The 27,926-nt window shown below is 43.9% G+C and overlaps 2 protein-coding genes across 2 annotated transcripts in view; both read right to left on the bottom strand.

The window, feature by feature from the left end:
• Positions 1-5,612, bottom strand: part of fap (fibroblast activation protein, alpha) — a 70,334-nt gene extending 64,722 nt beyond the window's left edge. The window contains exons 1-2 of the mRNA XM_078404498.1: positions 5,349-5,612; positions 4,878-4,965 (exon numbers count right to left, since the gene is read on the bottom strand). Of these exons, the coding sequence (XP_078260624.1) occupies positions 4,878-4,965; positions 5,349-5,354 (94 nt within the window). The 5' untranslated portion in view covers positions 5,355-5,612. The remainder of the gene's footprint in view (positions 1-4,877; positions 4,966-5,348) is intronic.
• An 8,311-nt stretch (positions 5,613-13,923) lies between these two features.
• Positions 13,924-27,926, bottom strand: part of ifih1 (interferon induced with helicase C domain 1) — a 71,048-nt gene continuing 57,045 nt past the window's right edge. The window contains exons 11-16 of the mRNA XM_078403812.1: positions 22,570-22,838; positions 19,410-19,559; positions 18,203-18,364; positions 16,725-16,915; positions 15,852-15,945; positions 13,924-15,232 (exon numbers count right to left, since the gene is read on the bottom strand). Coding sequence (XP_078259938.1) covers positions 15,056-15,232; positions 15,852-15,945; positions 16,725-16,915; positions 18,203-18,364; positions 19,410-19,559; positions 22,570-22,838 — 1,043 coding nt within the window. The 3' untranslated portion in view covers positions 13,924-15,055. The remainder of the gene's footprint in view (positions 15,233-15,851; positions 15,946-16,724; positions 16,916-18,202; positions 18,365-19,409; positions 19,560-22,569; positions 22,839-27,926) is intronic.

The following is a 27,926-nucleotide window of genomic DNA, read 5'->3' as shown; positions in this document are numbered from 1 at the left end:
GATTTGTATATCAATGGCAAGACTATAGTACTTAGAGTCATAGTCAGAAAGCCCAACTTGCCCACACCAACCAAACATCACTGTCATATCCACCTCAACTGCTACCCCTGGCAGCGTGTTCCAGGCACCCACAACCCTCTGTATAAATAAAACTTGCCAAAACATCTCTAGACCTTGCCCCTCTCGCCTTTGACCTTGCCCCTCTCGCCTTTGACCTTGCCCCTCTAGCCTTTAACCCATGTTGTCTAGTGTTTGATTTTTCCACCCAGGGAAAGGCATTCTGACTGCTCACTACACCTGATATTTCAAGGTTAAATCATGTATTGAATCACGAGGGGAATACATAGGGTAAATACACTAGAGCCTTTACCCAGAGTACAAGAAATCTAGGGCGGCACGGTGGTGCAACGGTAGAGTTGCTGCTTTACAGCGAATGCTGCGCCGGAGACTCAGGTTCGATCCTGACTACGGGTGCTGTACTGTAAGGAGTTTGTACGTTCTCCCCGTGACCTGCGTGGGTTTTCTCCGAGATCTTCGGTTTCCTCCCACACTCCAAAGACGTACAGGTATGTAGGTTAATTGACTGGGTAAATGTAAAAAATTGTCCCTAGTGTGTGTAGGATAGTGTTAATGTGCGGGGATCGCTGGGCGGCGCGGACTTGGTGGGCCAAAAAGGCCTGTTTCCACGCTGTATCTGAAATCTGAAATATGAAAAAATAAATATGAAAGAGCCAGAGGATGTAGGTTTAAAGTGAGGGGGAAAGATTGAATAGAAACCCAAGGGACAACTTTTCTCCCCACACAGAGGGCAGTGGGTATATGGAATGATCTGTTGGAGGAGGTAGTTGACGTAGGCACTATAGCACTGTTTAGCAGACATTTGGACAGGTACATGGACAGGAAAGGTTTAGAGGGATATGGGCCAAATGCAGGCAGGTGGGACGTGGAGATGGGACATCTTGGTCAGCATAGATGAGTTGGTCTAAAGGTCTGTTTCCGGGCTGTATGACTCTATGACTGAATTCTTTGGCTATTTTTCAAAATTGTTGCAGACGTTTAGGTGTAATCTTTTATGTTTCTAACAGCAGAGATGAAGTAATATTCCACTTCCACATCCATAGATGTCCATTGCATAAGAATATTTTATTAATGCCAATGTTAAAGAAATGGTAAAGGAAACCAGAATATTGTTCCTCAACTCAAATATGTAAAACCTCCTGATATGAACGAGAGTTTGGTTGCTTGTTCCTCTAGAGTCCAAAAAGGCACCAGGCCTTGGCCATTGAAGGAGGAGGTGATAAAATATAGACACAAGAGGCACAGTGGTGTTACAGTATAGTTGCTGCCTTTCAGTGCCAGGGGCCTGGGTTCGATCCTGACTATGGGCGCTGTCTGTATGAAGCTTGTACATTGTCCCTGTGACCGTGTGAGTTTTCTCTGGGTGCTCCGGTTTCCTCCCACATTCCAAAGATGTGCAGGTTTGCCCACACGATAATAATAAACTCAACTAAAAACACCAAACCAACAATGTAGTATGAAGACAAAAACAGTCCCCCAACTCCCTCGTGCAATGAATGCAGTTTGTAGTTCGCAGTTCAGCTGGAATTTGTGGCAGTCAATAGCCTGATGGTCACTGGGAAGATGTAAATGTAGAGAGGCTAGTTGCAGTACTTTATGAGTCAATAAATTGGCTTTGGTAAAATTGTAAATTGTCCTTAGTGTGTAGGATAGTGCTAATATAAGGGGTGATCGGTGTGGACTCGGTGGGTCAATGGGTCTGTTTGCGCGCTGTATCTCTAAAGTGTAAAATAAAATAAAGGGCATTGATTCAGGGCGATTGTTAAAGGGGCAACCGATGGAATTAATTTTCCTGCTGTGAACCATCATGAACTGGAACAACATTAAATGCCACTGAAAACAGATTCAGCAGAAACTTTCAAACGGGAATTTAATAAATACTTAAAAGAAAACAAATGCAGGAGGTACAGAGTGGGACTAATTACACGGCTCTTAAAATAAACTTTACAGACAAAAGGAACGACGATAGCCTCATTCAGTTTTCAATTATATAATTTCTATAATTATTATTTTGTTCATTAAAGTGGGACAGTTTTAATTATATGCCACATGTCTATTTGTATTTACAGCTTCAAAAAAACTTGGGTGGCTTCAGTCAATCAATAGGCAATTTCAATCTTTGAAGTAGGAGTTTAAAAAAAACATCAATCTGTTTGTTCTTCATTAGAAACAATGAAACGCAGATGCTGGTTTATAAGAATGGACACAAAGTGCTAGAGTAATTCAATGGGTCAGGCAGCATCTCTGGAAACATGGATAGGTGGCGTTCTGGGTCAAGACTCTTTTATTCACATTTTGCATTATACCAAGCCATTAAATAAGAGTACTAAATGTGCTAGAGAGAGTAGAAGAGTATTAGCAGCAAGAACATGTCCTCATCAGTAAAATACATCAAAATATAGATTCACAGGGAATCTTGAGCAAATAACAAAGTGCTGGAGTAACTCAGTGGGTCAGGCAGCATCTGAGGGAATGGACAGGCAACGTTTTGGGTCAGAACTCTTCTTCAGACTGATGGGGAGGGGGGAGAGGCTGGAAAATAGAGATGTGGGCAGGACAAAGCCTGGCAAGTGATAGGTGGAAACGTTTCACTGTCCTTCTGATTAATTTTGCTGATTGTATGCCTTGTTGTCACCTTCCCTTCAGCTAACAATGATCCATTCTACACTTCCTTGAGCATCGTCTTCTTTTATCTGTCATTTTCACATCTTACCCCTTCGTCTCTCTAGTTTCCCTCTCTCCTGACTCTCAGTCAGAAGGGTCTTGACCTGAAAAGTCACCCATTCCTTCTCTCAGTGGGTCAGACAATGGGACAATTGAGTTGGGGCCCTTCTTCCCAAAATGTTGCCAGTCCATTCCCTCCACAGATGCTGCCTGTCCCACTGAGTTACTCCAGCATTTTGTGTCTATCTTCGGTGTAAACCAGCATCTGCAATTCCGTCCTACACAAATGATAGGTGGATACTGGTGCGGGGTGGGGGGGGGGGGAGAGGGGGAGGGGGGGGGAGAGGGGGCAGCAATTGGCAGATGGGTGCAGTAAGTGACAAAGGAGGTGAAAAGGAGACAAAAGGGTGTTGGTTAAGAAAAGAGGAGTAAAATGTAGCGCTCGAAGGGGGGATATGGGTGGAAGAGGACAGGCGGATGTTCTTTGATTGGAATAATTGGTAAGTTAAAGATGACAACACAGGAATGTAGACGCTGGAATCTCGAGCAAACACAAAGTGTTGGAGGAACTCAGTGGGTTAGACAGCATTTGTGGAGGGAATGGACTGGCCACAATTTCCCTACTTGAAACATTCTCTGACCCACTGGGTTTCTCCAACACTTTGTGTTTTGTTCAGATTAAAGATGTCAAACAGTACTGGATCCTTTAGGAGTTAAGAGTGTTTTATTGTCATACTCAACCAAGTGGACCCGTTGGGCCTAAACCTCTCCTGCACTGGTGCAGCACCCTCTCCTCCCCCACTACCCCCTCCCCTTCCCTCTCCAACCCCATCCCTCCATCCCTTCTCTCCACCCCCCTTCTCCCCCCACTCCATCCCCCTCAACTCCCCTTATGCCCCCCTCCCTCTCCAACCCCTCCCCCTCCAACCGCCTTCCCCTCCCCTCCCACTCCATCCCTCAACTCCCCTTATCCTCCCCCCCTCCCTCCTCTTTCTATTAGCACCAAAGGGACGACGGTGAGTTAGGTGGGCCTAAAATTGTTGCTCTATTGTGTACCGTTTTGGCTGGAGTTCAGGAACAAACAAACGAGTTTTAGTATATAGATGGATAGATGTCCCAAAACAGAACAGTGAAATTATTATTTGCAGCAGCACAACAGATATGCAAACATAGAACTCTGTAAACACCAATAATAACCAACAATAAATAAATAAATATCTATAAAAATATATGTAAATATATCTGTAAATTAATAGTGCAAGACAAAAACAATGCCCCCAAGTCTATGTAGTTTGGAGCCTATTTGGAGGCTGCAGTGTTTAGGAGCCTGATGGTTGTTGGGAAGAGGCTGTTCTTGAACATGGACATTATAGCTTTCAGGTTCCTGTGCCGTCTTCCCGATGACAGGAGTGAAATAAGAGCATGGCCAGGGTGGTGTGGGTCTCTGATGGTGTTGGCTGCCTATTTGAGGCAGTGACCCCTGTAGATCCCTTCGATGGTGGAGAGGTCAGGACCCATGACAGACCGTCACAAAATGCTGGAGTAACTCAGCAGGTCAGGCAGCATCTCTGCAGAGAAGGAATGGGTGACATTCCGGGTCAAGGCTTTATCTTCAGCCTGAACATAGTCTGCCAACAGATGCGCGTCCACACCGAGAACAACGGATTCAGGAGGTGGGGTTGGAGGAGGTGCAAGTGAACCTCTGCCTCACCTGAAAGGAGATGTAACACCTGTCCCTATACCTTCTCCCTCAACTCCATCTAGGAACCCCCACTAAACCATCCCTCCAGAGTCCAAAACATTTTGTAATCTCCTAGTAGTTCCTGACAGATTTATGCTGCTTTGCCTCTGTGGAGCAGACCGTGTGGAATGGATGCGTCCGAGCTACAGGATATTGGTGAATATTTTCCAAGCATATGTTTGGAGATACAATGACATCTTCTGCAGATTCAAGGCATGGTGAAACATCAGGGTGACACGCTGTGGGGGCAGAGTCTTTGCAATCTGATGGTGATTAATTCATCAATCTCTGACGGTCCAAGAAACATTTTTTTTTAAAAGCACTCCACAGATACACCGGAAAACAGCACAGATGACGTGCAGCAACGTTTAATAAAAGCTTCAAATGGACTTACCATTTGACCTTAGCACGGCAATGGGAACTATTATCACGACCAGAATCACCACAGCAGTAATGACGCTCAAAACTACTTTACAAACGGTCTGAAATACAAGAGACGATTTTGTTTAGAACACTTCGCAGACGGTGTGATATACAAGACAATATTATTGCCTACAACCCTTGACAAACGGTGTGAAATACAAGAGATTTTACTTGGAAGCCTCCATTCTACAAGGAGCTATCCAGTGTTTAAAATAAAACTCCAAGCCTCGGCAGAGAATGCGAAGTTACAAATACAGTCACAAGCTAATAATCTCTCTGTCTACCAACTCGTCCCAATCAGCTCCCTTGCTTGCAACCTGCTGAGCTAAAACAACAGGTTAAAACTTTGCACTAGAGAGTAGTTATTTTTTTGAAGGTGGGGAGGGGGATTAAATAACTATGTTGTGCCATAGCCGTGCTTCAGAAATATTTCTGTATTTACCTGCATGGTTGGTCGAACTCTCGTCTGTGGACGGATGTTTGGATTGTGACTGCGCTTGGACGGATGCAAAAGGGAAGTGATTCCAAAAAAAACTTGTCCAAAAAACTTTATCACCTCTTCGCTTGTACCTAGGACTTTTTTTTGTATTGGCTCAGTAAACTTTTGTTAAATATTATCTATATTAATTAAACATCGGTCGTTTTCCAAAGGTTAACTGATAACAAGAGACTAATGTTGCGGCTTGGAGCTTCCAAATACAAGAGGTTAAAGTGGGAAAATAAGCTATCGTTTGCACTGCTGTTGCCAGGGTTGGACGTGGACCTGGCTGGCTGCCGGAACAGCAGATTTAACGACTGAGGTTTGGGTTATCTCAGAATCCCAGGCAGATTTAAAGCCATCGTTTGCAGCTGAGAGACTCCGGATAGGGTTAGAGAGAAAAAAAAGTGTCGAGGGTTTTAATTTTGGCTGGAACATTGTAGTATTTGCAGTTGCAAAGTATAGGGTTACTACGCCCAATGTTCTCAGCATGACGACATTCCACCAAGCGAGTTCCACATGTTCATTTGAATTGGGACAAGTCAGCCATAATTTGTTGGGCGCCTAAATGCAATAATATTTTTGATTTTTCTCTCCTCCCTGATATCTAGTGCGATGCCAACATACCGCCTTCTGCACTTGTGTTGATTGAATGTTGTCATTGCGTTACGCTGTTTGCGTAAAAACCCATGTACAGCAAAAATACTTCTGAAGGACAAGGACATTCTAAACGTACTTCGTAAAAAATATATATTTTTTAAAACACAGTGGGAGATTAAAAGTCAAGTCCTCTCGCTCACCACCGGGGTAAAATTGTTACTGGCCATGCCTTTAATGTGGGAGGGTAACAGAGTGAGAACATCAAGAGTGTTTTCTCGTTACATGTAGCGAAACAGCACAATTAAATTCTCACTTGCAGCAGCATAATATGTATGTAAACACAGCACTCACTAGACACCATAATAAACTACAAAAAGAAGTTCAGTATTTAAATCCCATCCAAGATATTGCAGAGTGTAACTTTTTTTGCACAAATAGTGGTGGTTGTCTCGAACGAGCTGCCCGAGAATATAGCTGAGGCAGGAACTATCGCAATGTTCAAGAAGCATTTGGACAGGTACATTGATAGGACAGATTTAGAGGGTTACTAGACTAAGTGGACCCGTTGGGCCCAAACCTCTCCTGCATTGTTGCAGCAATCTCTCCCCCTTCCCCCTCTCCCCTCCTCCCCCATCCCCCACCCCCACTCCCCCTCCCCTCCCCCTTCCCTCCCTTGGAGATAGTTTTAAACTTTACAATGTGAACAACTTTAAAAATATAACACCGATTTCAATGAAACCTCTTCCATTAGCACCAAAGGGACGACGGTGAGTAAGGTGGGCCTAAAATTATCACGCTATCGTGTACCGTTTTGGCTGTAGTTCAGGAACAAACAAACGAACAAACGAGAGTTTTAGTATATATGCAGGCAGGTGGGACTAGTGTAGATGAGACATGTTGGTTGTCATGGGCAAGATAGGCTGAAGAGCCTGTTTCCACATGATGAGTTGTGGAGGTGAAAAGGAGACATCCAAATCCAAAACCACTTTTGCTATGTACTGCATACATCATTAGAGTTACCATGCCCCCACATAACATCGATGAGATCTTGTAAAATAATTTTTTTAATAAAATTAGATGGGCTAGATTATTTTTTCCAATTTGCTTAGCTTCATGGTTATGCAAAGACTTCCCAGTACTTTTAATATTTTTCTTGTACAGTGAACAAAGAGACAGAAGCATGCTGTACCCAACTCATGTTGTGGAAAAGCCTCCTGTGAGATGCCCATGGTTCCAAATAATTGTCATAGCCTCTTGGGTCCTAATAATTTTCTTGCCTCTCTGCCTGTGGGACAGAGGATCCAGCAAGGGTGAATGAAGGCCTCGGCTGAATAACACCCTCCTCCTGATTAAATGTTAGCAATTATATGCCACGTTGTCACCTTCCCCTCAGCTAACAATGAAACATTCTACATTTCTCTTCAACTTCATCTGCTTTGATCTGTCATTTTCACACCTTACCCTTCCACAATGGGGACCCGGCATGGGGGAACTGCTGGGGGGGGGGGGGGGGGGGGGACAAAAGGAGGAGCCGGTGTGCTTTGTAACTGCCAGCACCATAGGTGGCCGCTATTTGTATACATTCGGTATTCAGCAAAGAATTTCACTGTGCCTAGGTCACATGTGACAATAAAGTATTCCATTCCATATCTTTAGACTCCCTCTCCCCTGATTCTCAGTCTGAAGAAGGGTCTCGACCCAAAATGTCACCCATTCCTTCTCTCCAGGGATGCTGCCTGTCCCGCTGAGTTACTCCAGCATTTTGTGTCTATCTTGAGTATAGAAGTTGGGATGTTATGTTACAGTTGTACAAGACATTGGTGAAGCTTTATAAGGAATACTGTGTTGAGTTTTGGCCACCGTCCTATAGGTAGAATGTCATTAAGCTGAAAAGAGTGTAGAGGGGAATTACAAGGATGTTGCCAGGGCTCGAGGGCTTGAGCTACAGGGACAGGTTGGAAAGGCTTTGACTTTATTCCTTGGAGCACAGAAGGATGAGGGGTGATCTTATAAAGCTGTAAAGGATCATGAGAGGAATAGATACGGTGAATAAGGGAATGAAAAAAACAGAGGGCAGAGGATTGAGGTGAGATGGGAAAGATTTAATAGGAACCTGAGGGGCAACCTTTGCACACAGAGGGTATGGAACAAACTACCAGAGAACGTAATTGAGGCAGTTAATATAACAACATTTAAAAGATACTTGGACGTACATAGATAGAAAAAGTTTAGAGGGATATGGGCCAAACGTAGGCAAATGGGACTATCGTAGACCATGTTGGTCGGCATAAACAAGTTGGGCCAAAGGGCCTGTTTCCATGCTATATGATTCTATATCTTTACTTTGTAAGAGTAAGCAGTATAGTTTTTGTACATTAGTCTGATGTGTAGGTGTGGTCTTAAGATTGACGGGGTCATTAACATTAAGGCACTTTGTCAGATGACTAACTATTTGAACTTTGTATAAAACTTGATTCCATCAGTTAAATATTGACAGCAGCAATGCACAGATATGTTTTCATGATACATCTGGTCTGAGTGGTTTATGTAATACTTCACAGTACAAGAACAATTCAATCGTGATAGGACAGAACTGTTGATGCTAGTTTATACCAAAGATGGGTAGGATAGGTTTATGGACAGGATAAGGTCTGAAGAAGAATCTTGTCTATCTAAGGTTTAGAGAGGGATATGGACCAAATGCAGGCAGGTGTGACCAGTGTAGATGGGGCATGTTGGTCAGTGTGGGTAAGGTGGGTGGAAGTACGAGCTTCTATGCTGTATGACACTATGACTCTTTCTATGATTCTATAGACACAAAGTCCTGGAGTAACTCAGCAGGTCTGGCGGCATCTCAGGAGAAAAAGGATAGGTGATGTTTCTGGTCGGGACTTTCTCAGACTGATTGTGGAAGAACTTGAGGCGAGAAAAAACCCAGGACAAATCAGGGCCAGCAACAGATGACGACAGGCAGGGTGGTTCCCTGGGAGGCTCATTGTTGTCTATTGACGGTGTGATCTCAAGACGAATACATCTTTGTGAACTGTGGTACTATTTAAACAACGAGAGTGGAGGAAGGGGGCAATGGAGGAGGAAGGGTTAGAGGAAGGGGAGTGTTAGTTACTTAAAATTAGAGAATTCAATCTTCATGCCAAAAATAAACAAAAAGTCCTGGAGCAGTATCTCTGGAGAAAAAGGATGGGTGACGTTTCGGGTCAGGACCCTTCCTCAGACTGATTGTGTGGTGGGGTGAGGGGAAGAGCTGGAAGCGAGAAAAGACCAGGACAAATAAGGGCCGGCAACAGATGACCTCCAACAGGGTGGTGCTTGGTAGGTCCATTGTTGGCTAGGGGAGGTGTGATCTCAAGAGGGATTCAACGTGGTGAACTGTGGAACTGGTTAAACAACGAGGGTGAAAGAAGGGGACAAGGGGGGAGGGGAGGGGAGGGGAGTGTTGGTAGAAGTTACTTAAAATGAAAGAATTCAATGTTTATACTTCTGGGTTGTACTACCCATGCGGAATATGAGGTGCTTAGTTTAGACAAACAATGTGGAAACAAGCCCTTCACGCGGCGAGTCCACGCCAACCATTATTATTTATTATTAAGCAGACTCATGGTCCATTAGAATACACATACAGTACACAGTATATACATATATCACCCCGCACATCACTTCTACCCTACACACTAGCAACAATTTGTAGAGGCCAATTAACCTGCAAACCCTCGTGCCTTTGGGATGTGTGAGGAAACCGGAGCACCCAGTCACAGGGGAATTGCACAAACTCCGTTCAGACAGCACCCATGGTCAGGATCGAACTTGGGTCTCTGGCGCTGTGAGGCAGCAGCTCTACCGTGCCGCCCAGGTGCTGTTCCTCCAGCTTGTGTGTTGGCCTCACTCTGGCAATGGTGCAGGCCCAGGACAGAAAGGTCAGTGTGGTAATGGGATTGGGAGTTAAAATGGTTGGCGATGAGGAGACCCGACATACTGTCACACTGTCAACTATACACTGATAGGCTAAGACACCAGCAGCTGCTCAGTGATGTGGGTTGGACATGGAAAACCAATAACAGTTGTGATGGAGCGTCAACACTTCTGCTGTGAACCCGGGATGCTGTAACAGCTGCTTCTGGAGCCAACTGAATGGGAAAAATAACCCTTAGGAATTTAATCTTAAATACAGTGTGGAGCTCAAGGAACCCTTGATATGTCCTCAGTGAGCTCATATCATAAATTTAGTTGGTAATGTTCGTGAAAGATAGCTGTGCATGTGTACTGATGCATACAAACAAAACAATTAGATAGGGTAGACAGTCAGAATTTATTTTCCCAGGGTGGAAATGAGGAAACACATAGATTTAAGGTGAGGGGCAACGGTTAGAGATGTGCGTGGTAACTTTTTTAATACAGTGAGTGGTTGGTGCCTTGAACATGCTACCAGGGTTGGTGGTGGAGGCAGATACAATTGTGGCATTTAAGAAACGTTTGGGTAAGTGCACAGTGGCAGAGTGGTCAAGCTGCTGCCTCATAGCGTCAGAGACCTGGGTTTGATCCTGACTGCGGGTTGGTATGGAGTGTGTACGTTCTCCCCAAGATTGTGTGGGTTTTCTCTGGGTGCCCCGGTTTCCTCCCACATTCCAAAGACGTGCAGGTTAATAGGTTTCTGTAAATTGTCTATCATATCATATCATATCATATATATACAGCCGGAAACAGGCCTTTTCGGCCCACCAAGTCCGTGCCGCCCAGTGATCCCCGTACATTAACACTATCCTACACCCACTAGGGACAATTTTTACATTTACCCAGCCAATTAACCTACATACCTGTACGTCTTTGGAGTGTGGGAGGAAACCGAAGATCTCGGAGAAAACCCACGCAGGTCACGGGGAGAACGTACAAACTCCTTACAGTGCAGCACCCGTAGTCAGGATCGAACCTGAGTCTCCGGCGCTGCATTCGCTGTAAAGCAGCAACTCTACCGCTGCGCTACCGTGTCCGCATCATGTTCGGCATTGACATTGTGGGCCGAAGGGCCTGTTCCATTGCTGTACTGTCCAATGTTCTAATTGTTATTTGTAGCCAGATTTGTAGCATCATAGTTTCCTCCTGCAAACTGATGGCCTTTTGTTTTTCCTGCATCCCAGGGTATTTTTAATAATTGGAGCCCAAAGTTATATCCATTCTGAGTGAATCCTGATTTTTAATGTATCAGGAGGGGAGAACGCTGTTGTTGTCAAATAGGAAACTGTAGTCTTGAATTGAGAGATAGATTTGCTTGAGGCTAGGGGTCGATACTCACTGTCACATCGCACAGTGATCCGGCACATATCTACTTGCACTTTATTCTGTTTTAAAACGGTTACAATTTGTTTCATTGGGTTGTTTAAATTAATACTGACTAGCTAATTGAATTATTGCATCATATGGGAGGCGCATTCCCAATCCCCTGTACAATGACAATAAAGATATATTGTATTGTATTGTACTGCATGCTGATCTTACATTTTTTATTTATTGATTTTTCTTTTTTATTTATTATATTATCCATTGAGTGTTATTTAGGGGCAGCACGGTGGCACAGCGGTAGATTGCTGCCTTACAGCGCCGGAGACCCAGGTTTGATCCTGACTACAGATGTTGTCTGCACAGAGTTTGTACGTTCTCCCTGTGACCGCGTAGGTTTTCCCCAGTTGCTCCGGTTTCCTCCTGTACTCCAGACTTATAGATTTAAAGGTTAATTGGCTTCAGCAAAATTGTAAATTGTTCGGTGTGTAGGGTAGTGCTAGATTGATGGCCGGCTCGGACTTGGTGGGCCTATTTTCACATTTTATCTCAAAGTCTAAAATCTACTGTGTTTACAAACCTGTTGTGTTGCTGCAAGTACGAATTTCATTGTTCTGTTTTGGTACATATGACAATAAACCACTTTTGAATAACATTTATATGCCACCCTGCACAAAGTTGCCTGGAGTTGTAGATTTAGAAGTGGACCACCATAATAATCATCCTGTGAGTGGAATGAAGAATAAATCAGTGTTTCTGAAGAGGTCTGGAGATTATTGAAGAAAGCAAAAGTCAAGAGTGTTTTATTGTCATATGTGTTGAGTGTATATATATATATACTTTTTAAAATCTTATAAACAATAATAGTGCAATGATGTAGTTTGGAGATTATTTGGAGGTTGTGGTCTGATGGATGTAAGAAAGAAGCTGTTTCTGAACCTAGATTTTACAGTTTTCATGCCCTTATACATTCTTCCTGATGGCAGGAGTGAAATGAGGTTGTGGCCAGGGTGGTCTGGGTCTCTGATGATGCTGGCTGCATTTTTGAGGCAGTGACCCCTGTAGATCCCTTCAATGATGGGGAGGTCAGAACCCGCGATGGATTGGGCAATCTTCCTCGTCCCTGGGCTTTCAAGTTGCTGAACCAGGCCTCAATGCAACCAGTCATCTCTCTACCGTACACTTGTAGACGTTCAACAGAATATCCATTGATATACCGAATCTCCTCAATCCTCCAAGGAAGTAGAGGCATTGATGGGCTTTATGATCTTTTCCAAAATCCCAGATATAATCCCTGGAAGAAAGCTCTGCAAATGGCAGAAGATTTCATTTCTCCATCTCCACCTCAGGAGTCATGTTAGCCACATTCATTACCAACTGGTACGGACAGCACCCGTAGTCAGGAGTGAATTCGGGTCTCCGGCGCTGTAAGGCAACTCTACCGCTACGCCCTTGTGATTATATTCATTTCTTCGCATCCCTTAAGGAATGCTGCAGTACTTCTGGTGATACCCTCATGATGCTTTTGAGTAGGGTGCACCCATATTTGGATGGAGAGCCGCTGACTACGGGTGCTGTCTGTATGAAGTTTGTACGTTCTCCCTGTGAGTTTTCCCTGGGTGCTCCGGTTTCCTCCCACACTCTAAAGACATACAGGTTTCTAGGTTAATTGGCTTTGGTAAAATTGTAAATTGTCCTTCGTGTGTAGGACAGAACTAGTGTACAGGGATCACTGGTTAGCACGAATTCGTTGTCTTGTTTCTTAAGGGCCTGTTTCCACGCTGTATCTCTAAACTAAAACTAGAGGGCAATAGCTTTAAGGTGAGAGTGGCAAAATTTAAAGGAGATGTGTGGGCTGGGCTAAGTGGTGGGTGCCTGGAACGTGCTGCCAGGGGTGGTGCTGGAGGCAGATACGATAGTGGTGTTTAGTATAGTTTTTTGTCACGTGTCCCGAAAAACAGTGAAAAGATTTTGTTGCACGCTAACCAGTCAGCGGAAAGAAGGGTCTCGACCCGAAACGTCACCCATTCCTTCTCTCCAGAGATGCTGCCAGTCCCGCTGGGTTACTCCAGCTTTTTTTGTCTATTTAACGGAAAGATATGATTACAATCAAGCCATCCATAGTGCACGGATACAGGACCAAAGGGACTAACGTGTAGTGCAAGATAAAGTTCAGTAAAGTCTGCTTAAGGATAGTCCGAGGATCTCTCACGAGGTAGATAGTAGCTCAGGACTGCTCTCTAGTTGGTGATAGGATGATTCAGTTGCCTGCTGGGAAGAAACTGTCCCTGAATCTGGAGGTGTGTGTTTGCACACTTCTCTATCTCTTGCCTGATGGGAGAGGGGAGAAGAGGGAATGAGACTGGTCCTTGGTTATACTGGTGGCCTTGCCGAGGCAGCATGAAGTGTAAATAGCAGTGTTTATTATTGTCATGTGCACGGAGATACAGTGAAAAGCTTTTTTTGCATGCTATGCCGTCAAACCATACTGTCCATGAGTACAGTACAATCTAGCCATATACAAGTACAACAGGTAGTGCTCGCGAAAGTGGGAAATAAAAGATGTTGAGGATTTTGACGATATAGTTTGACCTATAATTGAGAATATTCACATTTCATTGTACATTGAAAGGAAGAAGTGAAAGCAAAATTTCACAAAAAAAGAAACTTATTTTAATCACCAAACATTTATATTTTCATTGCTGCAAAGGCATACTAACACCCTCGGAGAAGTAGCAGATTGAAACAACTGTTCCTCATCATTTGTCAGTGTCAATCACTTATTCCCCTGGAGACTGCGTTCATATCTTGTCATGATAAATCTTGCTCAGAGAGAGAGACAAACATTCTTTGTTCCACCAGCTTTGTCCCGTTCTGTTCCCAACGACTGATCAACTTCTCCGAGGCACCCACTCCATACACTGGATAACACTCAACCCAGTCCCTGTGACTCTCATTGGTATTGGTAATGATTTATTACTGTCATGTGTACCCGAGGTATATTGAGAAGCTTTTGTTTGCATGCTATCCCAATGGAATCAGATTGTACTATACGTGAGTACCATCAAGCCATACACATGTATAACAGGTAGTGCAAAGAGGAAAATACCAGTGTGGTTTTACAATCCAGAGACAGTGCAAAGAGAAGGTTACCAGAGTGTAACCTACACATACTATATTGCGTACATTCGGCCTTGTCTTTAGTCTACACATTCAGTACAGTGAGCCCTGCTCAATCATGTAGAGGCCACTTTGAAGTCTGGTTTTAGGTTTCATCTTCACCTCATGATTGTCCAAGGCAACATTTGATGCTCATCACTCCTACACCTTGCAAAAAGCATAGACATAAAAACACCTGAGAAAACAGCCAGCGTTGAAATGAAAGCACATCAAGAAGATCAGGGGGCCAATATGCTTCCTCAGAATAGACGGATGTACCTTTAGAAAAGAGATGAGGATGAATTTGTTTAGCCAGAGGGTGGTGAATCTGTGCAATTTATTGCCACAGACGGCTGTGGAGGCAAAGTCATAGGTGTTGATAAAGTGGAGATTGACAGACTCTTGATTGGTATGGGTGTTAGGGGCTAAGGGGAGAAGGCAGGAGAATGGGGTTGAGAGGGAAAGATCGATCAGTCAAAATTGAATGGCAGACTACTTAATGGGCTGAATGGCCTAAATCTGCTTCTGTGGATTATGAACCCATGAATTTCTCACTCTGATTACAATTAAGACAGTGTTCATCAATATTCAGCTTAAAGCAAGTGCCAATCCCATCGCAAGTCTTATCTGTGACATTCAACGTATTTGATGTAGTCAAATTTAGGCAGCTTGAAGGGAACTTCTCTCCATTTTTTATATGTAGATTTTCCATCATTCTTCTCATTGATACACACAGCGAAATTTCGGATCGACAAGCAAGGAAAATTCACTGCTCGATGAACCATCAACGTTCCCCAAGACTATGAAAGTAAAAGTGGTGAAAAGTCAGTTTTCGGCGAGCAACCAAATATGTATCATTTGAGCTTGTTACGTTGACATTGAATCATATTTCAAACATTTCATGCAATATATGCAACACCATAATTTTGAAATAAGATGAATTTACGAGGATGTTGTCAGGACTTGAGGGCCTGAGCTATAGGGAGAGGTTGAGCAGGCAAGGACTTTATTCCTTGGAGTGCAGGAGGATGCTGGGTAATCTTATAGAAGTGTATAAGATCATGAGAGGAATAGATCGGGTAAATGCACTATTTAAATGCACTATTCCCCTATTCCCAGAGTAGGGGAATTAAGAACCAGAGGAACCTGAGGAGTAACATTTTTTACAATATGGAATAGAGAATGAGCTGCAAGAGGAGATATTTGAGCCAGTTACTAATAACAACATTTAAAAGATGTCTGGACAGGAACATGGATAGGATAGATTTGGAGCGATTTGAGCTGGTGGGACTAGTGTAGATGAGGCATGTTGGTCGGTGTGGACAAGTTGGACCAAATGGCCTGTTTCCACACTGTATATATGACACTAAGCAAGGAAATCTCAAAACGATACAATCGAGGAAATAAAATCCCAGTTACCTGACCACAGTTCCTGCAATAAATCTCTTCGTTTGTTTGATAATCGAGACATTTGTCTTGGAGGGCCTGATTTTCACGCACACCATACAAATCTCTGTGGCAACATATGGACAATTAAAATTCATATTTAAGACTGAAAGAAATAAAATTACATCCTGCAAATAATCAGGTTAGTTACACAACATTGCTGGCATTACAGCAGCTGTGACTTGGCACGGGATATCTAACAGTAAGAGCGTTTTAAGAACACAGAACATTCCAGAAGAGTCCCAAATCAAAACCATCATATGATCACGACAAAGGAGTAGTATTAGGCCATTCTACCCATTGTATCAACTCTAACAATCGATCACGGCTGATCTATTTTTAACTCTCAATCCCATTCTCCTGCTTTCTCCACTTAACCTTTGCCGTCTTTTCTAATCAAGAACTTTCTGTTTTAAAACTACCCAATCCACAGATGTCTATGCCATGAATTCCACAGATTCACCACTCTCTGGGTAAAATTCCTCATCTCCTTTTTAAAGGTTCGTATCTCCTTTTATTCTGAGGCTGTGCCCTCTTATCTTAGACACTCCCACTAGATCCTCTCCGCATCCACTCTATCCAGTCCGTTCACTATTCCGGAAGTTTCAACGGGATCCCTCCTCATTCTTCTAAATTCCAGCAAGTACAGGCCCAGTGCCGTCAAAGGCTCATCATATGTTAACCCAGCAGTTACTCCAGCACTTTGTGTCTTTCCTTGTTAAACCAGCATCTGCAGTTCCTTGCTTCTACAATATTTTACCAACGGTTTTGAGAAGATAACATAATAGTTAAAATTTAAGCTGATGCATTTCCTGGTATGTTTTCAAAAGTTTTATTGAATCTTACTTGAATTCATCTGTGACATTCACATGGTGCATGCTTTCAATCACTTGAATATCCTTTCCTGTACAGGCCAGTCTGCTACAAGTGTTGCAGTGGAAAGTCACGATGGAAGGATCACTTTTAATGCTCTTCCCCAAACTCTTCATCTTTTTCATTTTGTACTCCATTAAATTCTGCAACTGCTTTTCATCGATCTGACCATTAGAAGAGAACAATATATTTTTGTTATGTAGCTTACAAACTGCATCAACCATTTGTTGCACATTTAAGGATAATAGTATTCCTCATCTCGATATGTTCAAGTCAAATGATTGATTATTATTCCAAAACACAAAGTGCTGGAAGGCTTTATAATGCACGCGCCCGACCACGTTTTGAATATTGTGAGCAGTTTTGGGCCCCATGTCTGAGGAGGGATGCGTTAGGTTTAGAGAATGCCCAGAGGAAGTTTAGGAGAACGATCCCAGGGATGATTGGGTTCACGTATGATGAGGGTTTGATGGCCCTGTACTCGCTGGAGTTTAGAAGGGTGGCAGGGGATCTTATTGATATCTTCTGCTGGATGGGAGCTGGGAGAAGGAATGACCGGGATGGTACAAGTCTTGGCGCTTTTCCGAGGCAGCGTGAAGTGTAGATTGCTCCAGTTTAGTTTACTTTATTTAATGTCATGTGTACCGAGATACAGTGAAAAGCCTTTATCTTGTGTGCTATCCAGTCAGCAGAAGGACCATACATGATAACAATCAAGCCATTCACAGTGAACAGATACAGGATAAAGAGAATAATGTCTAGTGCAAGATAAAATCCAGAAAAGTCTGACTAAGGATAGTCTGAGGGTCTCTAATGAGGTAGATGGGATGTCAGAACCACACTCTAGATGGTGATAGGACAGTTCAGTTGCCTGATAACAGCTGGGAAGAAACTGTCCTTGAATCCGGAGATGTGCGTTTTCACACTTCTGTACCTCTTGCCTGATGGGAGAGGGGAGAAGAGGGAGTGACCGGAGTGAGACTGGTCCTTGATTATGCTGGTGGCATTGCCGAGACAGCGTGAAGTGTAGATGGAGTTAATGGAAGGGAGGTTGGGTTACATGATGGTCTGGGCTGCATCCACAACTCTGCAATTTTATTGCGTTCTTGGATGGAGCTGTTCACAAATATGCTGCAATGCAACCCAATAAAATCCTTTCTACAGCGCATCTGTGGAAGTTGGTGAGAGTTGTTGGGGACCTGGGCTGCATCCACAACTCTCTGGACAGAGCTCACAACTTACGTCTTGGACAGAGCTGTTCCCAAACCACACTGCGATGCAACCCTGTGATATTAACCTTGCTGTGTGGCTGACGGAGCGGAGGAGATAGATTAAGAAGCTAACGATGGCAAGGGAGATGATGATGGAGTTGGTTTCAATTGGGATATCACTGGATTCAGGTGAGTGTGTTGTGGGGGTTTGATCAAGGATTGGTCTCTTTTTCATGTTACCTGTTTCTTGTATTCCTCTTCTGGCATTTCCTGCACCTTCTTAATTGCGTCATACATCATGGATTCACGGTAAACATTTACGTGCTCACGTTCTAGGACCCCTGATCCCTCACTGGCTACAAGGGCATACGTACTGTCATCGGACCGAGCCCTCCCGCGAGCCTACATGTAATCAACAGGGAAAACAGAGTCAGAGTCATGCCGCACATAAACAAGACCTTTGGCTCAACTTGCCCACATTGACCAACATCTACACTAGACCCACCTGCCTGCGTTTGGCCCATATCCCTCTAAACCTATCATATCCAAACCTTACCCTTTCTAAGACTCCTTTCAAAGCTGCCATAAAACTTTTTTAAATACTGTTTTAATCCTGTTTTAACTATAGCTTTAAATACTTTATCCATGCTATATCTCTAAACTAAACTCAATTATACAAATGTATAGAATCAAAAACTAGAAGTATCCTTTTGAATCTGTTGATCTTAAAATTATTTATTTCTACCAACAGTTAAGTTGCTTTGAGAACCACACAGAGATAAATGTTGTATTTACTTTAAACAATGATTCTCAGTTAGGGCCATACAGTGGTGCAACTGGTAGAGCTGCTGCCTCACAGTGCCAGAGACCTGGGCTTGATCCTGACTACGGGTGCTGTCTGTATGGAGTTTGTACGTTCTCCCGGTGACCACGTGGGCTTCCTCCAGGTGGTCCGGTTTCCTCCCACATTCCAAAGACATGCGGGTTTGTAGGTTAATTGGCCCCCTGTAAATTGTCGCTAGTGTGTAGGGCGTGGATGAGAAAATAGAATAACTGGACTAGTATGAACGGGTGATCGATGGTCGGTGGGATACTGTGAGCCGATGGGCCTGCTTCCATGTTGTATCTCTAAATTAAACTTCTTGACTAGCACGGGTGTCAGAGATTATGGGGAAAAGGCAGGTGAATGGGGTTGAGAGGGAAAGATAGATCAGCCATGATTGAATGGCGGAGTAGACATGATGTGCCGAATACCCTAGTTCTGCTCCTGTAACTAATGAAACTTAACTAAATTAGGTCCCAGAAGTAAAGTAAAGACTCTAACCCATGTGTACTAACCAGTATTAATCAGCTTTTGACAAAGATTTGGTTAATTATCACTTAGCCAAAAATAACAAAAAATTGAAAAATTAATATCTGCCATCACACCTTCTCCACCAAAACTTACTTGGACCATGGCGATCTCATTAGTAACAAGGCCGTAACGGATTACAAAATTACATTCCTTGATATCCAGACCTTCTTCAGCCACGGTGGTTGCAATCAGAAGGTTTATTTCCCCATCACGAAATTTGTTCAGCACCTCCTTTTGTTCATTCTATTTAAAGTATAAAGTTTCATTAGAAAAATTAAAATGAACAAAACTTTGACATGACTAGCATTTAGCCTATCTACAGTGCCCTCCATAATGTTTGGGATAAAGACCCATCAATTATTTATTTGCCTCTGTACTCATTATGGAGGGCACTATATAAAATCAATTGTCTTGGTGTTATAGACAATAGGTGCAGGAGTAGGCCATTCAGCCCTTCGAGCCAGCACCGCCATTCAATGCAATCATGGCTGATCACTCTCAATCAGTACCCCGTTCCTGCCTTCTCCCCATACCCCCTCACTCCGCTATCCTTAAGAGCTCTATCCAGCTCTCTCTTGAAAGCATCCAACGAACTGGCCTCCACTGCCTTCTGAGGCAGAGAATTCCACACCTTCACCACTCTCTGACTGAAAAAGTTCTTCCTCATCTCCGTTCTAAATGGCCTACCCCTTATTCTTAAACTGTGGCCCCTTGTTCTGGACTCCCCCAACATTGGGAACATGTTTCCTGCCTCTAATGTGTCCAATCCCCTAATTATCTTATATGTTTCAATAAGATCCCCCCTCATCCTTCTAAATTCCAGTGTATACAAGCCCAATCGCTCCAGCCTTTCAACATACGACAGTCCCGCCATTCCGGGAATTAACCTAGTGAACCTACGCTGCACGCCCTCCATAGCAAGAATATCCTTCCTCAAATTTGGAGACCAAAACTGCACACAGTACTCCAGGTGCGGTCTCACCAGGGCCCGGTACAACTGTAGAAGGACCTCTTTGCTCCTATACTCAACTCCTCTTGTTATGAAGGCCAACATTCCATTGGTTTTCTTCACTGCCTGCTGTACCTGCATGCTTCCTTTCATTGACTGATGCACTAGGACACCCAGATCTCGTTGAACTCCCCCTCCTCCTAACTTGACACCGTTCAGATAATAATCTGCCTTTCTATTCTTACTTCCAAAGTGAATAACCTCACACTTATCTACATTAAACTGCATCTGCCATGTATCCGCCCACTCACACAACCTGTCCAAGTCACCCTGCAGCCTTATTGCATCTTCCTCACAATTCACACCACCCCCCAGCTTAGTATCATCTGCAAATTTGCTAATGGTACTTTTAATCCCTTCGTCTAAGTCATTAATGTATATCGTAAATAGCTGGGGTCCCAGCACCGAACCTTGTGGTACCCCACTGGTCACTGCCTGCCATTCCGAAAGGGACCCATTTATCCCCACTCATTGCTTTCTGTCTGTCAACCAATTTTCTATCCATGTCAGTACCCTACCCCCAATACCATGTGCTCTAATTTTGCCCACTAATCTCCTATGTGGGACCTTGTCGAAGGGTTTCCGAAAGTCGAGGTACACCACATCCACTGACTCTCCCCTGTCAATTTTCCTAGTTACATCCTCAAAAAATTCCAGTAGATTTGTCAAGCATGATTTCCCCTTCGTAAATCCATGCTGACTCGGAATGATCCTGTTACTGCTATCCAAATGCTCAGCAATTTCGTCTTTTATAATTGACTCCAGCATCTTCCCCACCACTGATGTCAGACTAACTGGTCTATAATTACCCGTTTTCTCTCTCCCTCCTTTCTTAAAAAGTGGGATAACATTTGCTATCCTCCAATCCACAGGTATTGGTGTGATATTCAGGTGTGATTTCGAGCGGCACAGTGGCACTGCCGTGGTCGGGTTGCTGCCTCACAGCACCAGAGACCTGGGTTCGATCCATACCAGACGTACTGGTTTATAGGTTAATTGGCTTCAGTAAAAAATTGTAAATTGTCCCCTAGTGTGCAGGATAGTATTAGTGTATAGTACTAGAGCTTCCACGCTCTATCTCTAAAGTCAGTGTACAGTGTACTGAAGTAAAAAACAAAAACAAAACATAAGTTTATTTTGCATTACAATATGTGAGCCCAGGGAACATCCTGGTGAATTTTCTCTGCACCCTTATCAACTGAATGACATTCTTCCTGCAGCTCGGTGACCAGAACTGCAGCAGTACTCCTATTGTGGTCTCACTAATGACTTGTACAGCTGCACCATGATGTCCCAACTTTTGTACTCAATACTCTTCCCAATGAGGGCAAGCGTGCCAAACATCTTCACCACCCTGTCTATCTGACTCACAATCTTTAGGATACTGTGCACCTGTACTTCCAGATCTCTCTGTCCTTTAACACTCCACTATCTACTGCGCAAGTCCTGCCCTGGTGTGACATCGTACAGTGCAACATCTGCCGCTTGTCCAAACTAAATACCATTTGCCATTCTTAGGTCCACCTTTCCAATTGACCTAGATCTTGTGTAAGAAGGAAATGCAGATGGTGGTTTACACTGAAGATAAGACACAAAATGCTGGAGTAACTCAATGGATCAATCAGCATCTCTGGAGAAAAGGAATAGGTGACGTTTCAGGTCAAGACCCTTCTTCAGATTAAGTCGGGGAGAGGGAAAATAGAGGTATGAAAATGGACAGAACAATCAGAGCCGCCACTGATCTAGATTCTGCTGTAAACTTAGATAATCTTCCTCACTGTTTACTATCCCACCTATTTTGGTGTAATCTGCAAATTTACTGAAAACATTAACTATATTATCATGCAAATTGTTAATATAAATGACAAACAGCAGAGGACACAGCAGGTGGGCCAAAGGGCCTGCTTCTATGCCGTACCTTTAAATTAAACTAAATTGTTGGAGGTTGATTAGAAAGACATAGTCATAATCTTACAGCGTGGAAACGGACCCTTAGAGCCAACCTGCCCCCACCAGCCAACATGACCCATCTACACTAGTCCCACCTGCCTGCATTTGGTTCATATCCCTCTAAACCTATGCTATGCATGTACCTGTCTAAATGTTTCTTAAACGTTGCGATAGTATCTGCCTCAGCTACCTCCTCTGGCAGCTTGTTCCATACACCCACCACCCTTTCTGTGAAAAAGAAAAAAATACATCATGAACGTGGACATTCATAGATGCAGGAGGATGGGATTTTACCTGAGTCATGTGCATGACTGTCAAAGTAGACTGACTATTGTTACCAGCTCCAATTAAATAATGTGCCTTGATTCCAACGTCCTTAAACTTCTCCATCTCTTCAATCCACTCGTGCAGAGCATGTGCATTTTGCCGGGTCTTTGTGAATATGATACCTCTTGAATTTCGCTTTTTGGTGAATTCCTGAAGTATAGATGTTCGTAGTTTTGCCAGTTTTCCGTTTTCGTACTGAGGTTTTTCAGCAAGACTTTCAAGTATGGCTTGTTGTTCTGGAACGAATAATTAAATAAATGGTTAATCCTTTGAGGCCCACTGACATTTCCAGCCAAGTTTCTGACAACACTCCAGGTGAGTGAAACTCTGCATCTCGTGCAAAAGTCATAACTTTCACCCTTCAATGTGCTGACTTTATTCAGTCGTGTGTATAATGTTATCACAGTGTGGGGTCCGTCCATACTCCATCAAAGTCGCCACACAAGTAGATAGAGTGATAAAGAAGGCTTATGGTATGCTTGCCTTCATTGGCTGGGGCATTGAGTGTAAGAGTCAGGAAGTCAAGATGCAGCTTTATCGGACTTCAGTTATGTCACATTTGATGTATTAGGTACGGTTCTGGTCGCCCCATTATAGGAAGGATGTGGAGGTTTTGGAAAGGATGTGGAGGAGGTATGATGTCTGAATTAGGGAGTATTCTCACAGAGGCCCAGGAGCGGTTGGAGCAGCTGGTGCAGTGTTGGTTTAAAAACGTTCCATCACACTTCAAAAGAAGTGGTCTGGAGGAAGCCGCTGATTGGTGGAAGCAGACTAGAGGAAGCAGCTGATTGGGCGTAACCCCAGGTTTGTATTTCTGCTTTCTGTCCGTACTTTGTAGTTAAGGGTTCAGTGAGTTAAGGGTTCAGTGCTTTTTAGTAAAGGTACAGTTTAAAGGATTAAGAGGGAGTTGATTTAATTTGGGGGTAAGACATGTCAGTTGAGATCGGCCCCGTGGAATGCTCATCCTGCAACATGTGGAAGATCAGGGATATTGTCGGTGTCCCTGATGACTACGTGTGCAGGAAGTGTGTCCAGTTGCAGCTCCTGGCAGACCGCATTGAACGATTGGAGCTGCGGTTGGATTCATACTGGAGCATCCACGATGCTGAGAAGGTCGTGAATAGCACGTACAGTGAGTTGGCCACACCGCAGGTAAAGGTTAAGCGGACAGAAAGGGAACGGGTGGCCACTAGCCAGCGTAGCAGTAGGCAGGTAGAGCAGGAGTCCCCTGCGGTCATCTCCCTCATTAGCAGATATGCCATTTTGGATACTGTTGGGGGAGATGGCTCATCAGGGGAAGGCAGCAGCAGCCAAGTTCATGGCACCGTGGGTGACTCTGCGGCAAAGGAGGGGAGGAAAAAGAGTGGAAGGGCTATAGTAATAGGGGATTCAATTGTAAGGGGAATAGATAGGCGTTTCTGCGGCCGCAAACGAGACTCCAGGATGGTATGTTGCCTCCCTGGTGCAAGGGTCAGGGATGTCTCTGAGCGGCTGCAGAACATTCTGGAGGGGGAGGGTGAACAGCCAGTTGTCGTGGTGCACATTGGCACCAACGATATAGGTAAAAAACGGGATGAGGTCCTACAAGGTGAATTTAGGGAGCTAGGAGATAAACTTAAAAGTAGGACCTCAAAGGTAATAATCTCTGGATTACTACCAGTGCCACGTGCTAGTCAGAGTAGAAATAGGAGGATATTACAGGTGAATACGTGGCTTGAAAAATGGTGCAAGGGGGAGGGATTCAAATTTCTAGGACATTGGAACCAGTTCTGGGAGAGGTGGGACCAGTACAAACAGGACGATCTAAACATCCAAGGACGTACACGCCACTGGAGATAAATGGGTCTATTGTGGATAGGGTGAGCAGTTTTAAATACTTGGGAGTCCGCATCGCAGAGGATCTGACGTGGGCAATGCACATTGCCGCACTGGTGGGTAAGGCTAAGCAGCGCCTTTACCACCTTAGACAACTGAGGAAATTCAGAGTGTCTCTGAGGATCCTTCATTGCTTCTACTCTGGGGCTGTAGAGAGCATCCTGTCCGGCAACATTACAGTCTGGTTTGGGAACAGCTCTGCCCAGGACAGGATGGCCCTGCAGGGAGTAGTGCGTTCGGCAGAACGCACCATGGGAACTACACTCGTCCCCCTGCAGGACCTATACATCAGGAGGTGCAGATCCAGAGCAAGCAAGATCATGAGGGACCCCTGCCACCCCAGTAACGGACTGTTCCAGATGCTACGATCAGGCAAACGCCTCCGCTGTCACGCTGTGAAAACGGAGAGGATGAGACGGAGCTTCTTCCCACAGGCCATCAGGACTGTCAATTTTTATAACCCCAGAGACTAAATTTTTGTCGACACTAATAGTAACTTATTAACTTTATTTATATGCTGTAACTGTAATTCTTTTTGTGCACAACCCGCAGGCATTGCCACTTTCATTTCACTGCACATCGTGTATGTACGTGACAAATAAATTTGACTTGACTTGATCTGCACCTGAGCTGGAATGGAACCAATGTCCTTGGGGGAGTGTTTGCTAGTGCTGTCGGGGAGGATTTAAACTAATGTGGCAGGGGGATGGGAGCATGAGCAGAGAGACGGAGGGGTGTAAAATGAGGGTAGAAGCAATAGGTAGCAAGGTGAAAAGTAAAAGTGGCAGACAAATCCAGGGCAAAAATCAAAAAGGGCCACTTTTCAACATAATTGTATAAGGGGTAAGAGTGTTGTAAAAACAAGCCTGAAGGCTTTGTGTCTCAATGCAAGGAGCATTCGCAATAAGGTGGATGAGTTGAATGTGCAGATAGTTATTAATGAATATGACCAAGGCTGGGAGCTGAACATCCAGGGATATCCAATATTCAGGAGGGATAGACAGAAAGGAAAAGGAGGTGGGGTAGCGTTGCTGGTTAGAGAGGAGATTAACGCAATAGAGAGGAAGGACATTAGCTTGGAGGATGTGGAATCGATATGGGTAGAGCTGCGAAACACTAAGGGGCAGAAAACGCTAGTGGGAGTTGTGTACAGGCCACCTAGTAGTACTAGTAGAGTTGGGGATGGCATCAAACAGGAAATTAGAAATGCGTGCAACAAAGGTAAAACAGTTATAATGGGTGACTTCAATCTACATATAGATTGGGTGAATTGAGTGACATAGTTAATTCAGAAACAATGGTTCTGAACTTAAAGAAAGGTAACTTTGAGGGCATGAGACGTGAATTGGCCAAGATAGACCGGCAATTGATTCTTAAAGGGTTGACGGTGGATATGCAATGGAAGGCATTTAAAGACCGCATGGATGAACTACAACAATTGTTCATCTCAGTTTGGCAAAAGAATAAATCAGGGAAGGTAGTGCATTCGTGGCTAACAAGGGAGATTAGGGATAGTATCAAAACAAAAGATGAAGCGTACAAATTAGCGAGAAAAAGCAGCCTACCAGAGGGCTGGGAGAAATTCAGAGTCCAGCAGAGGAGGACAAAGGGCTTAATTAGCAAAGGGAAAATAGATTATGAAAGAAAACTGGCAGGGAACATAAAAACTGACTGCAAAAGCTTTTATAGATATGTGAAGAGAAAAAGATTAGTTAAAACAAATGTAGGTCCCTTGCAGTCAGAAACAGGTGAATTGATCATGGGGAACAAGGACATGGCAGACCAATTGAATAACTACTTTGGTTCTGTCTTGACTAAGGAAGACATAAATAATCTGCCGGAAATAGCAGGGGACCGGGGGTCAAATGAGATGGAGGAACTGAGCGAAATCCAGGTTAGTCGGGAAGTGGTGTTAGGTAAATTGAGTGGATTAAAGGCCGATAAATCCCCAGGGCCAGATAGGCTGCATCCCAGAGTGCTTAAGGAGGTAGCCCCAGAAATAGTGGATGCATTAGTGATAATTTTTCAAAACTCTTTAGATTCTGGAGTAGTTCCTGAGGATTGGAGGATAGCTAATGTAACCCCAGTTTTCAAAAAGGGAGGGAGGGAGAGAGAAAACGGGGAATTACAGACCAGTTAGTCTAACATCGGTAGTGGGGAAAATGCTAGAGTCAGTTATTAAAGATGGGATAGCAGCACATTTGGAAAATGGTGAAATCATTGGACAAAGTCAGCATGGATTTATGAAAGGTAAATCATGTCTGACGAATCTTATAAAAAATTTTGAGGATGTAACTAGTAGAGTGGATAAGGGAAAACCAGTGGATGTGTTATATCTGTACTTCCAGAAGGCTTTCGACAAGGTCCCACATAAGAGATTAGTATGCAAACTTAAAGCACACGGTATTGTGGGCTCAGTATTGATGTGGATAGAGAACTGGCTATTTTCTATGTTTCTATGTTTCTATTAGTGACAGGGAGAATTTGGACAGAGTTGGAATGTTTTCTCTGGAACATCAGAGGTTGAGGGGCGATATGATGGAAGTATATAAAATTATAAGAGGCATAGATAGGGTAGACAGACAGAACCTTTGTCCCAGGATAGAAATAGACATGTCAAAGAATAAACGGCATAGGTTCACGATGAGATGAGCAGAGCTTAAAGGAGCTGTGTGGGGCAAGTTATTTTACGCAGAGGGTGAGGGATGCCTGGAACCTGCTGCCAAGGGTGGAGGCAGATACGATAATGGCATTTATGGGCACATGGATATGCTGGGAATATGGATTATGTGCAGGCAGTTATGAGTTGGTCTTGGCATCATGTTTAGCGCAGACATTGTGCGCCAAAAGGCCTGTTCCTGTGCTGTGCTGTTCTTTGTTTTAATGCTGCCAACACAAGAAGAATATCAAAAAAAAAGAGATGAATGGGCGTACATGGGGGTTGGGAGGAGAGAGATCAGGGGTAGGGTGGAGGGTATTACTTAAAATTGGAGAGTTCAATATTTATACAGTATTCTCCAATTTTTGGTAACTAACCAACCTCACTCTCTTCCTTACCACATTTTTTCTCCACTACCCCTCTCTGGTGCCCCACCTGGACTCATACCTATTTTCTCTCCCACTCCCCTTCCAACTACATTATTTCCTCTGGCTTCACAATTTTCAGTTTTTCTATCCTGATCTCACACCTTTTATCTTTTCGTCTCTGGCTTTTGTCCAACCATCTGCCTATCATCACCCACCCATCGCCGGTATCCACCTATCACTCTCCAGGCTTTATCCTACCCCTCCTAAATTTCTCCCCCCTCCAATCATAATCAGTTTGGAGAAAGGTCCCAACCCGAAACGTCACCTATCTATGTTCTCCAGAGATGCTGCCTGATCTGCTGAGTTACTCCAGCAATTTGTGGCTTTTTTCATAATGTTGAGTTATAAGCTACCCATGCGGA

The sequence above is a fragment of the Rhinoraja longicauda genome, chromosome 8, assembly GCF_053455715.1.
Source record: "Rhinoraja longicauda isolate Sanriku21f chromosome 8, sRhiLon1.1, whole genome shotgun sequence".
Classification (NCBI taxonomy): domain Eukaryota; kingdom Metazoa; phylum Chordata; class Chondrichthyes; order Rajiformes; family Arhynchobatidae; genus Rhinoraja; species Rhinoraja longicauda.
This window is presented reverse-complemented; position numbering and strand designations above follow the sequence as displayed.